The sequence below is a fragment of the Hydra vulgaris genome, chromosome 02 (assembly GCF_038396675.1).
Source record: "Hydra vulgaris chromosome 02, alternate assembly HydraT2T_AEP".
NCBI classification, from domain to species: domain Eukaryota; kingdom Metazoa; phylum Cnidaria; class Hydrozoa; order Anthoathecata; family Hydridae; genus Hydra; species Hydra vulgaris.
The window spans coordinates 19,837,603-19,851,731 of record NC_088921.1 but is presented as its reverse complement, the minus strand read 5'-3'; the positions used below and the strand labels follow the sequence as shown (position 1 = coordinate 19,851,731).

Sequence of the window (14,129 nt, the reverse complement as noted above, 5' to 3'; positions counted from 1 at the left end):
CAATGAGGAACTTATATTTTTATGTATTGACATGAGCCATCGAAAGGTTTTGGTATATTAGATATATAGATGGACAAATTATTGTTGATTGTCATTTCATCATAGTTATACCATAATAGCTTATGTAACTAATTAGCAAACCAAATAGATCATTTAATATTTTGTTTATTTTAAGTACATTTGACAAATTTAATACTGATTCATAATATTAAAAGATGAATCAGTAAATTATAATAATAATAACTTTAATATGTATAACAAAGCTAACCACTCTAAAGTAAGCCTGGGAGTTTTCACAGAACTCAGAGAACATAAGAGTTTTAGTGTCAGTCTAAGAAATCAGAGAACAAAAGAGTTTTCGTGTCAGTATAAGATGCTTCTGAAACTTTATTTAGTTAACTTTATTTTCTAATTGTTTTTATTTAGTTCCTAAATATATAATACAATTTTGAGTAAAAAAAACTCTGCATCATTAAGTAGAGTGGTGGTTTAGTGGAGCTTATTGAAGTCTGGCTGTTGTGCATTCTTAGATCAGTTTTATATTCTTATCTTGCAAGAGTCATTTATAATCTTCAAGAACCATTTATAATTTTTAATTTTGTAAAATTTTAAATAATATGGTGATAATAATCATTTTGAAAATAATATGGCTCAAAACTATATCTTCTATTTTAAAAACTTTTACCTGTTGTAATAAAGGTTTTAAAATAGATAGACAATGCCAACCAATATAGACAGCTATTCCAACAATGCTATCAAAAAATGCAGCTCTTAATTGCCAGTCATGCTTATCATTTAAAAATGTTATAATGTGAGACAATAACACATCATTAGCTTTTTGTCTTCCAAAAAATACACAAAGCCGAGTGAGTCCATTTTCCATAAGAGTACGCTTGACAACACTGTCAGAGTTTGTGAGCAAAGCAACAACTTTGTTCTGTATGAGTTCATGCAATGCATGCAGCTCAACATCGTAACTCACCTAAAAATAAATCTTTAAAATATTAATAGAAAAGAAAGTAAGAGACATTAAAAAAATAGCTAAAAAAAAGAAAGAAAAAAAAACAACACTATTCTGAAATTAATTTGCATCAGTGTTAACCTGATATTGAATTTGATCATCTCTGTCATTATTGTTTATGCTGCTTAGTTGGGCAAGCTCTAAAAATCGAAGAGCAGTTTCAGCCAGAGATGATATATTTTCTGCAAATGCACACTGCACTATAACTTCAGGATCATTAACAAGCTGACTCTTAAATATTGCAAAAAAGTATTTATTTGAAATATATATATAAAAAAAATGATCATGTATAATGGATGGATTTTTAAAAATACCACAATACTAATGTGACAAAAAATTTTATTTGAGACAATAAAATTAGAAGAGTTATTGTATTTCCATGATCATAATCTCATGATAATAATAATAATTTCTTTGATAATCATGATTTAAACTACTTACAAGATTAGGTAGAATGTACTCTGGAAATATATTAGCTTCATTTTTGGGTAAAATAGTGATGATTTGTAAGCACTTGGTAATTGCAGTGATAGAATGTGCACGAACCCGAGGAATTGAATCTGTCACAAGGAAGAACATATATGGAAGAATCAGCTCTAAGATAATCTCATCTGTCACATAATAAGACAACTTCAAAAGCAGGTCTAATGCATTTAACTTGGATATACAAAACTAAATAAAAAATAAGAACATAAATACAAAACTGAATAAAAAAAAACAATTTCTTTAAACACGTTTAAGAAAATATTTGAACAAAAATAGAAGAGCAAGATTCTCAACAAAAATAAAAATAAATAAAAATGACACGTGCAACTTTTAAAACAAGGTTTTTATGCTTAGTGAAAGTTTTATTTCATTCAACAGAGTTAAATAAAACATATTTTATATATAAAAAAAAATTAATTTAAACAAAACCAGAGTTTTCAGAAACAACTAGTATATTGATTAGCCTGATGTATATTTTTGTTTTTTGAAAAAAAATTGGTCTGTGAGCAAACCTTTAGTTACCAGCATTCTCTACAAGTTCGGTAACTAAACACAGAACCCCTTTAAATTTAAAATTTTAAAACACTGCTGCCATTGACCTCATGCATAAGTAACTAATAAACTACAAGGTTGCGCAAAAGAAAAAATAATATAACTCACTTTCAAATTCCTGACACATGAGATCACCAATGAAACAATCATAACAAAGCAATCTATATATTAAATAACATTTACAAATATAAAAAATAATTAATAATTATATTTATTAAATATAATTATTAATTATATTTAATATATATAATCATTAATTATATTTTATATTTGTAATATTAAACCAAAGAAGTTGATTTTTAGATTAAACAAAACTTTTTAAAAACTGTTAAAATTTATTTTAAGTTGAACAGTTTTTAAAAACTGTTTAAATTAAAATTTATTTTTAGCTGCAAAATTTAAAATAATAAAAGCTCTATTATAATAATATATTTTAAATACTATCAGTTTCAGGAACTCTTCTTTCATCTTTTTCTATAGTAACAGTTTCTATAGCAACATTAGGAAATGCTTCTTTAGTATTTACAGCATACTTATGGCACAAAGAACTGCAAATTAAATCCATATCTTTCACCAATCTAACAAATGGTATCAAGTTAAATAAATATATATATATATATATATATATATATATATATATATATATATATATATATATATATATATATATATATATATATATATATATATATATATATATATATATAATAACATTGTTTAAAAAAAAACTAAACTTTTATTTAAAAATAAATATATTAAATCAATAATAAACAAACTTAGCAATTTTTTCATCTGCAGTTATAATTGGCAAACCCACAAAACCTGATAAGTAACTTTTAAGAAAAGAATAAAATTCTTCTGGAAATATTGACCCTACAAAAAACAAGTATAAAAAAAAAAATCAATAAAATCATCTTTAAGAGCTTTAAATTATCAAAACATCTGTTTATTATGACAAATGAATCTATTAAAACATCTGTTTATTATGACCATAATTCTATCATAACATCTGTTTATTATGACGAATGAATCTATTAAAACATCTGTTTATTATGACTAATGAATCTATTAACTATTAGAGCATATGCAGTAGGGTGTTTCATATTTTATCAATTTTTGAAATTAAACTCGCGAATCGATTTATAAATTGACCATTTATATGAAAATAAGTTTGAACAAAAAAAAGTATGTTTGTACAATTTTTAGGGTCCCCGCCAGTTTGATTTTGGGCAAAAATGTTGGGTGTTTTAAATGCCTGGCGGGGACCTTAAAATTTATCCAATAAAATTTTTTATTCTTTTAAATAATATATGTTGGATTGGATATTAATTACATAAAAGGAGCATGTTGAAAAAATTAAGATACGCCTCCGAGTTATTAATATTTACAAAAACCTATTTTATAACTTGGTGGCGTATTTTATAACTCGGAGGCGTATTTTATAACTCGGAGGCGTATCTTAATTTTTTCAACATGCTCCTTTTATGTAATTAATATCCAATCCAACATATATTATTTAAAAGAATAAAAAATTTTATAGGATAAATTTTAAGGTCCCCGCCAGGCATTTAAAACACCCAACATTTTTGCCCAAAATCGAACTGACGGGGACCCTAAAAATTGTACAAACATACTTTTTTTTGTTCAAACTTATTTTCATATAAATGGTCAATTTATAAATCGATTCGCGAGCTTAATTTCAAAAATTGATAAAATATGAAACACCCTAATATGCAGATAGCCTATCCAGTTAAAAGCACTTCCTACATTTTCTAAATCTAAAAGCAATTTATTTAATTTTTTATTAGATATGTATTTTGCTTCATTTCAATTTTTTTATTCAATTTATAATTATAACTACAATTGAAAAGTTTAAATATAACTATAATTATAATTAAACTATAATCTACTTTAACTTTGCTTACTTTATATTAAATATATTTTTTTTATAATACTTTTAATAAACATTATTTAATTGCCATATTCTTATTTTATTTTTAGTAAATATAATTTTTTGTTTAAGTATTGTATTGTTATTGATCTAAAATGTTTACTTGAAATTAGTACTTGTACTATGTGTAAATATTTTATGAAATGTAAATCAATTTCAGAACACAATTGATTTGATTATAGGCTATATACTAAGTCTATAATAAATACATATATTAAGTCTACAACATCTATGTGGAGGCTTTGATACATACATTTACTGATTTTAACTCAATGGATTCACATAACAAATGCCAATTAAATATACATAATAAAAAATCTTTAAAATTTTAACTCAATATGCTTATTCTAAGCAATCAAAATAATTCAATTTGTATCGATGAAGAAAAAAATGGTTGTATCAATTGTTTGTATCGATGAAGAAAAAGATGGTTGTATCAATCGCTTGTATCAATGAAGAAAAAGATGGTTGTATCAATCGCTTGTATCAATGAAGAAAAAGAAAAGTTGTATAATTAGCAAACTAATCCACTTTAGCAAAAAACAGATTCACTTTTGGCAAAATTGTTTTTATTTAAATAATAACCAATTTAATATTATAATTAAATAATTTATGAATAAGATTAAATATTTTATGAACCTCTATATTTAGTCATGTATTCTTTAGCTGTTAACCTTTTTGATGGATCCATTTGAATCATGTGCATAATCATATCCTAAACAAGAAACTTTTGTAAAGTTCACAATTTAAATCATGATAAAATCTTGTTTAAATTAAGTTTTAATTTATACAAGATTTAAGTTCTTTTAATTTATACATTTTTTTTTTTTTAAAGATTTCATCATAATAAGAATTAAAAATAACCTTAATATTCTCATTAATTTTTTGTATCTTGACTTCAGGGTGAAAATCATTTAATCTGTAAGCAAGTAGTTGAGAAAGATCAAATAAGCCAGCACCATCACAAAATAGCTCTCCAACAACACATCTAAGTTAAATTAATTATTATCAAATATGATTCTGTAGAATTTAATTTTAACTCTAAAATATTTTCAATATTGCATATATATTTTGGCTAAAAAGTAAAATGTATTATTTTCATTTAAACTAATTTTTTATTTATTTTTCATTTTATAACTAATCTTCAAACAATATAAGCCCTGTCTTTTGGCTTCAACAATATAAGCTCTGTCTTTTGGCTTCAACAATATAAGCTCTGTCTTTTGTCTTTAACAATATAAGCTCTGTCTTTTGTCTTCAACAATAAAAGCTGTTTTTTGTCTTCAACAATATAAGCTCTGTCTTTTGCCATCAACAATATAAGCTCTGTCTTTTGTCTTCAACAATATAAGTTCTGTCTTAAGTCTTCAACAATATAAGCTTTGTCGTTTGCCTTTAACAATATAAGCTATGTCTTTTTCTATTTTGCTTAAACCAAAAAAAGAATGCTATTGCCATAGAAAAATTCGAACTAAAAAAAGCTAGAAGTGCTGTAAAAGTGCCTCTTTCTCATTAAATCTTTAATTACTCTAACTGTTGCTTGGGGATCAAAAGAAATAATAACAAAGTTGGGCAAGCAGAACCCTACTCAGCCAAGCTCAGACAATTTTTGCTACCTTGACTTTGCAATGTGAAGAAAGATATTATCACGGAGGAAATAAATTTTGTCACGAGGGTATTTTCTTTTTTAAATCTGTGAAGCTTGAAAAATTGAGCACATTAGATTGCTCACATAATTATGATATTAGGCAGAAGCAGTTCCCAGTACACAATTACATGCAGGTTTTGTCAAACCAAATGCAATACTTTTTTAAGGTGTAGGTAGAACTTTTAGAGTTGTAATTTATGTATGTTTGCCAGGTACCCAGTAATTTGAAATTACCCTGTACCCAGTACACCTCAGAGGTTTCTAGTTAACAAACACCTCTTTTTTTGTGTTTCTGGGTTGCCAGGCACCTTCGAAAACTACCAAGCACCTTCAAAATTACCAAGCACCTCCTATAATTGAAAGGTAAACCAGCACACTTAAAAAAACTCACCAGATACACAGCACATCATTATTCTATAGAATCATGAACACATCCAAGTTTGCTTGCTAAGCAACACAAATAAGTTTTGGATTACTTTTGAATACTTGACTAAAATCAATGGTCTCCTCAAATATTATTGGGAAGATATATTTAAGGATTGTGTTTAATAAAAATGCTTTAGACAGTGCTGAGGGTACAGCTAAAAAATTTCTTTTTTTTTATTGTTTACATTAAACACCTAAATTCCAATTCTAATAGTCTGCCGGATCAGGCCTAATCCAACATTAAGTCGCTTTTATGTAAGCATTTAAACCAACGATAAGTCCTCGCTGATTGAGCTGACTCATAAACATGGAAAAAATGAAGAAAAATTTTATCAAAATTATTATAGATAAATACAATCTTGCCATTACTATTATATAAAAATTTTAAAATTAGAAAATTTAAAACTTTCTTGATATCTAATTTTCTAAGTTTCTAAGACCTTTCTAAGATCTTTAATAAAATAATATCTTTAAGTTTTTATATCTTTAACGCTTTTAGTAGAGTTACACCATTTTATAATAGCACTCTTAATTCTTGCAGATGTAAAGATAAAATACAGGCCTTGTTACAAGAGTTTTTTGTGTAACCAAAAACTGTAGTGGATAACTTAACTAAGCTTATTTGTTTATATTGCTAAATAGTGTCTTTAGCATATATCACATAGTAATTGAATTCAATTTTAAACCTTGTTAAAAACTATTTAAACAATATAACTATAACAAAAAAATTATTAAAAAAAACGTAATTGAAAAAGATTATATTTCTTTATTATTTATTTCTTAAAACAATCTCATATGTAACATACTAATTTTTTGTTTGATGAACTTTTAATAAAGATTTTAAACAGTCTATAAATAGATTTTATCAGTTACCAAAAAGATATTCATAAACATTATTTATGTTCATATATAAAACTTGTCGTAGGAACTTTTCATGATATAGAATTAATAAAATTGAATTAATAACAAACTATTTATAAATTCTTAGTGTGCTTTTTAAGCCTTTAAAATATCCACCACAATCTACAGACTTTATAATTTATTCAAGCGTGTTAAATTCCAAAGTGTTTTACTTTAGTGTATGACGTCATTGTAGAAATTCAATAAGAAATATAGAAATTCTTTTTATCTTTAAATTGTAGAATTTTTTTTTTCCATCATATTACTAAAGAATTTCTTTAGCTATTTTATTTTCTAATTTTTGTCAAATTCACATTTAAAAAAGAATAAAATATTTCGATATATTAAGTTTGATTTTATCAAAAATAATAAACTTAATTTTACAAAAGAATATAGATAGGAAAAAAAAAAAAAATAGCTGATGTCAGCTATTTTGTTTTTTTTCCATACAGGTTTTTTTTGTCTTTATTTAAATAGGTTCTAATTGGTATGAAGTTGCCAACATTTTAACAGTCTATATAAAGCATTCTTCTGTTTAGCTTCAAAATTTACAAAAAAGTCAAAAAAGTAAAATTGATAAGAAACACTTATTTTAAAAGCAAATAATATTGATTCAAAATAAAATTTTGAATTTTCCATAAAATAGAAATATAGCATATATTGCAGGATATATTTTAAAGACTTAAAAATTACACTAAAATGTAGATGACAAGCTTCGACTAAAACTAACAAGGTAGTTTTTCTTGGAATACGATTATCATTTTGTTTTATTTAAAAAATTCAGCTCAAACATTTTTCTTAAACAATCTCTTTAATATGTACACATCTTGCCTTGGCACTTTGGTATTCCTTTAACAATTTGCTTAATGAATTGATAAGAAAAAAATCGTTCAAGTGAAAAAATTCTAAAACCCTTTTACATTTTTAAAACCATATTTAATTTAAAACTTTCAATTTTAATTAAATATGATGAAAAGATTAAATCTAAAACATTTTCTTTTTTTAACGTTTGGGAATTTTTATCTAAAGAAAAATTTATTTAACAATGTATTTTACAATAATTAAGTACAAGATAATTTGATTTTTTAAATCAACACTGCATAAACTTTATCAAAAGACAATTTAAATATTTAAATTGATAAATGTTTTGACTGAATGTAAATTTGTAGGTAAAATTTCATACATAAAATGCATACAGTGTCACAACTGCAAGCAACCACTATTAGGTTGGGAGTTATTAGAAAATAAAGAATATCGTTAAAGAGCAAGGAAACGGTAATACTTGAAAAGTTGTATATCTTATGAAACAAAAGACTTAAAAAGTTGTAGATTGTATGAGTCGGGAAGACATGAAGATGGGATAGAGTTTTGCAGCATTGATGTGCAAGAAAAAAATTAGATGAATAAAAGCTTTTAGAGCATGAAGAAACAAATACAGTGAAAGTATACAACTTTGCTAAATTTTTTGATGCAACCTTTTGCAACCAATTATGGAACAGTGGTTCAATCTTAGCAGATAGAGAAGGTCCATTTATATCTACAATGTGTTTTTGGACCTTGTCTAGAAGAGAAAGAGCATCATTAGAAGAACCAGCCTGAATGACTATAGTATTCCACTTGAATTTCTCTTTTTTAACAGCTAGTTTTTGTCAAAACAGGAAGAAAAAAAAAAAGTTGAGTTGTCAGCAAATAGAGCCACTTTAGATGTAAGATTGTCACAAAGATCAATAATGTAGATAAGAAACAATAAAGGAACAAGGATAGAAACTTGTAATTATTGGAAATAAAAAAGAGTTTAGGCCTTCCAGGATGATTTTAATACTGCAGTTAACAAGAAATGAATTAATAATCTCAAAAGATTTCCCAGATATACTATTTAAATAGAGTTTATAAGCTTTTAATGTCAATAGCAACTGCTATTGGTTTCCTGCCTCCATCTAATGCATAACCTTTCTGGCACAACAGTTAGCAAGTCAGTTGTAGAAAGAGAAGATCAAAATCTTTTGTCAGAAAAAAAGTTAGACATTAAAATGAGATACACTGCGACCATTTTCTATAGACGCATGTGGATTATGTCTTAAAAACGTACTTAACTTTATTTTTATAGTGTATTTCATTAAATTATAAATAAAGTATAAAAAAATAACGAAAATTATCAAAAAATAAAATCAAATTTGAAAAGAGGTCAATCATAAATGAATTAAGTTCAAAAGATAGCTGACTATTTTCTATAGTTGCAGTTTACATTTTTAAACAAAACTATCTAAAAAAACGTTTTTATCACATTTTTAGTACTCGATTGGACCTCCTTCTCGCTCAATTACTTGATAAATTCGTTTTGGCATACTTTCCACCAAGTTTTCTAGCACTTTTGGCTCCATATCCTCCCAGCATTCTGACAACGCAACTTTTAGCTCTGCCACAGAGTTATATTGCTTCTGGTCAGCATAGATACGTCTTACAATGATTCCCCAGATGTTTTCAACAGGATTCAAATCTGGACTGCAAGCAGGCCACCACATTCGCTCAATTTTTGTGAATGCTGGTGTTGTCTTGTTGAAAAACAAACTTTTTGCGTCGATATTTGTTTTTAAATGGAATCAAACATAATTTTAGCACATCTATGTATTCAGAACTTTTCATTTTGCAAGATGTAAATGCTAAATTTAACTTTCCTGTTGCACAAAACCCAAGCCAAACCATCAAAGATCCACCACCGAAATTACTTGTCGAAAAATATTTGGGTTCTTTCCTCAAATCACGCCAGTAGCCACTAAAACCATCAGGCCCATCAAGATTAAACTTTTTCTCGTCTGAAAAAATCACCTGGTATTGAAAACAAAAATATTCAGCTATTTAGACATCTTAAGTATTCATGAGAATTTAATCTAAAATTTCTTACTTGTTCCCAAAATGCGTGCCATGTTTTCACGGGCAAATTCCATCCGTTTCTGTTTGTGAACGAGCTTTAAATTTGGTGCTTTATTCATTTTTGATCATACTATATGTGTCTTTAAGAACTTTTCTAATCGTCTCCATGCAAACATTTAAACCCAAATCTGACTTAATTGTTTTCAAACTTCTTTATGAATTTGATGCGAGTCGAACAATTCTGCGTTTTTCACGGTCTGAAACCCTAGATTTCTTTGGTTTTCTCTTGATTGTTGCATAATCTGTTGGATTTTTCAAGAAATTACGGACAATGTGATCAGATCTCTTCAATCTTCTAGCAATTTCTCGATTTGGAACTTTTTCTCGATAAGCCAATATTTGACCTTTTTCAATATCGGTAAGGACCTTTCCTTTCGGCATTTGGTTAAGTTCAACTTAATTTCGACTCACAAGATAAAAAATACTACAGAATATAAGAAACTTGCGACAAAACTCGTAAAAACTTTAGTGCGTCTATAGAAAATTGCCACGCGAATATTAAAAATTTAATTATTTTAATACAATCAAGACAATTATTAATTAGATGCATAATGGATCATTGTTTTCTTACATACACTTATTCAAAAGTACCGTTATAACAATTTTATTACCACTGTAGCACTGTAAATTCGCCAAATTCTACATGCGTCTATAGAAAATGGTCGCAGTGTATTAGAAATATGTTGATTACATAGGACTTATTGAAAAAACTTTTAAAGATAGATGGTATAAGCATAAAACTTTCTTTTCTTTTTAAAACATCACAAATGATGTAATCAACAACGATGTAATTAACACAGATGATGTAATTAGTCATAACTAAAATAACGATATTGATTTAAAACAAAAAAATGCTTCCACCTTTTATACCTGATTTGGAAAACTTCAAAAACCTATTGCACTTAAACAATAAAGTTTCGACAAATAACAAATTTCAAAAAGAGTTAAAGTAAGATGTTTAAAAAATTAAATCAAAAAAAAAATATTTTGGTTTTCAAATAACATTACCCAACTCACAACAGAAAACTAAAAAAAATGTACACAACAATATTATTAATTCTTATGAGAAAGCCTCTAAAAGTTTGGAAAATGTAATTTATTAAGAAGCCTTAAGTATCATTAAAAAAAAAACCTTGAAATCAGAATTGAATCAACTGCCCCTGTCCAAGCCTTTGTAACACTTAAAGATCATAAACCAAACTTTCAAAACAAACTTTCTTTTAGGTTATTGATTCCCTCAAAAAGTATAAAGGAATATAAAGGTCACAATAATCCTTTCTTGTAATTTTTTTATTTTTAGGAGAAATCCTAAATAAAAAAATGATAGAAAATTGTAATTGCAAACAAAAAAACAATTGTCTGATGAATGGAAAATGTTTATCAAAAAATTAATGTTTTGCATATGTGTGAAATATTACAGTAGTTAAAGACATTTTTTTTTATTTTTGATGTAATTTAATTTTAAATATAAATTAGAGTTTATTAATTTGGTCATTCATTTCTGATGAATCATTATTAATGAAACACTGTTTATAATGAAACACTGTTTATAATGAAACACTGTTTATAATTAAACACTGTTTATAATTGAAAAAATTTGAATAAAATTTAAAGTTAAAAAAAGTAAACATCCTGTCATAAAAAAAGTTAAAAATGTTTTACCCTACTGAAAATATATCCATTGCTTCAGTTAATTCAAATTGTTGGGTTGGAACTCCTTGCATAGGGAGCATAGTGCCAACCTGTTCTTTTTTATTTTCTCCATCATAATTGACATTACTTAAATCTAAATTTCTTGTACGTGAGTCAATAAATCTTTCTGGAGCTAAACAGCATGTCCTTCTACGAGATGTATCGAAAAAATAATTGAAATCAGCAGGATTATCTAATGGCAAGAACACAGGTTTAAAACTGGCAATATCAGTTAACTGAACCCAGTTCCAACTAGTGACCATAATATTCTCAGTCTTTATATCCCCATGGCATACCTACAAATAAAAAAAGATTCAGTAACAATTGATATGAAATGTTTGGAGAAAATTAAACTATAATCTAAAAGAGTAAAAAAAAAACCTTAACAGAATGCATCTGTTCTAGTGCACATAGTACTTGAAATACAATCCATTTTTTTTCAACAATACTTAGAAATGGACGTGTACTAAAATGAAGATAGAATTAAAATATCAGATAAACAAACACTTTATTAAAAACCCTGGCTTATAACAAAATATTAGTTAATGTTGTACTTCGTTGAGTTCAATTAATAATACAAACATAGTGATTTAATACAAATTTTTTTTCTAAATATTTTTTATAATTTCCAAAAAGTAGTAAAACAATGCTCATTGGCATTACAATCTTTAGATATAGTTGTATGTGGACCATTGGTATGCTTTAAGTGCTTGCAAAAAAAACAAAATGTCTTTAAAAATGTAACAAATGGTTTCTTTCATCAAACAATTTGATAAAAAATTGCAATAATTAAGTTGTTGCAATGGCTTTGAGGCTAAACCAATCAACAAACATGCAAACATTTTCAATATATATAATATACAGTCTTCTCCGTTTAGCTAGCATTTTTGCGCTCAAGCCTTTTCGTGCTCGCCCACGCGCCAGCAAAACTATTGGTGAGCGCATTCAGTTAAAATATAAATAACCTTTTTTTTTCTTGTTAACATGTATTTCCATTTTTATTTTACTTAGTTTGTTTAATATTTATATAAAATGTTTTTTATCTTTTATTTTTTTACTGTTTTTATTTTAATTATTTTAGCTATAATTTAAATAAAAAACTTGTTTAACCAGGTTTTTTCTAACTATTTTATCTAGTATTTATTCTAAGCATTTTTTTGCTGTTTTTGTTTTAATTTAAATAACAGAAAAAAATTAATTTTTTAAATCGTGTACGCCAACCTAAAAATGACCATCCCACTAGCGCTTTTTCACGTGCTTGCATTAAATTCTCAAAAACTCAAACTATGTATCAGGAATATAAATGAACTCTATGGTGAATAATTCGAACAGAAGTTATCAAAATTATACTGTGGCCTTTATACTGTATACATGGTGCTGTTGTAAAGTAAACTAAAAACAATAAAAAAAAACTTTAAGAAAGATTATATAATATTTTATTATAGGTTTATTATTCTTTTTGAACAAGAATGACCACCATAGAAAAAGGATTGATTTGAAAAAGAGATTTTTTCATGACAACAGTTGCTATGGCAACATTTAAAAAAAAATGTTTTTTATGGTTTCGGGACCCAGGAGTCAATTAAATTTCCAATGCTTAAATCAATCTATTTGATCCTTAAAATATTCTGATAAAATTTTAACATGTTCTGAAAAAAATAACTCAAGATATCATTTCTCAAAAGTAAAAATCAAAAACAAAGAAATTCACAAACTTTAAATATTGATTTTATACATTAAAAAAAGATTAAATAGAATGTATGAAAGTTACACAAATAATGTATCAAACATTTATTTGAAATTCAACAATAATGATCATTTGTAAATCCAATAGATCAGTTTTTTTTTTATTCAGATTAGAATCATCTACAAAAGTAATTGAATCTTCCTTAAAAGTTTCAATTTTTACTTTTTTATTAATGGCACTAGGGTTTGGTGGTTTTTCAAAACTGGTTTTAAAAAACTGGTTTTTTATATAAATTTGACACATTTGAAAACCAGTTTTTAAATTATGAAAACCAGTTTTCTATTTTTTACAATTTCTATTATATATTGTTATTATACAATAGCATTTTGTTACATTATTTAAGTAATCTGTTTCCTATTTTTTAACACGCTTCTTTAAATTTATCCCTTATCATTTTTCTAAAATGTTACGTAATAATTACCTAATAGAAACAGTTGCTTGACTAAAAATACACGCAATGTTAACACAAATTTTTAGAAAATTTTTCCGAAATGGCTTCCCAAAAAATACATATGCTTCTCAAGTGATTGGGATTTATTATTCATTTTTAAATTGTATTTAAATGTTATATTATATAAGATTATATTTTGTTTATGTATTTATAAATGTAACTAATTTAAATCGTTTATATATTAATAGTATATATAATACTATTATGATATTTATATCAATTTAAATGTAATATTGTAGTATATTGTATATCTATTTAAATGTAATATTGTAGTATTGTATTATCTATTTAAATGTAATATCGTAGTATTGTAGTATACCAGTC

The 14,129-nt window shown here is 25.9% G+C and overlaps 1 protein-coding gene across 1 annotated transcript in view; it reads right to left on the bottom strand.

Annotated features, from left to right (window-relative positions):
- LOC100208429 (phosphoinositide 3-kinase regulatory subunit 4) overlaps positions 1-14,129 on the bottom strand; it is a 99,498-nt gene that overhangs the window by 61,930 nt on the left and 23,439 nt on the right. The window contains exons 4-13 of the mRNA XM_065790276.1: positions 11,989-12,073; positions 11,578-11,903; positions 4,875-4,998; positions 4,650-4,725; positions 2,836-2,932; positions 2,501-2,637; positions 2,168-2,220; positions 1,463-1,693; positions 1,103-1,252; positions 686-982 (exon numbers count right to left, since the gene is read on the bottom strand). Of these exons, the coding sequence (XP_065646348.1) occupies positions 686-982; positions 1,103-1,252; positions 1,463-1,693; positions 2,168-2,220; positions 2,501-2,637; positions 2,836-2,932; positions 4,650-4,725; positions 4,875-4,998; positions 11,578-11,903; positions 11,989-12,073 (1,576 nt within the window). The remainder of the gene's footprint in view (positions 1-685; positions 983-1,102; positions 1,253-1,462; positions 1,694-2,167; positions 2,221-2,500; positions 2,638-2,835; positions 2,933-4,649; positions 4,726-4,874; positions 4,999-11,577; positions 11,904-11,988; positions 12,074-14,129) is intronic.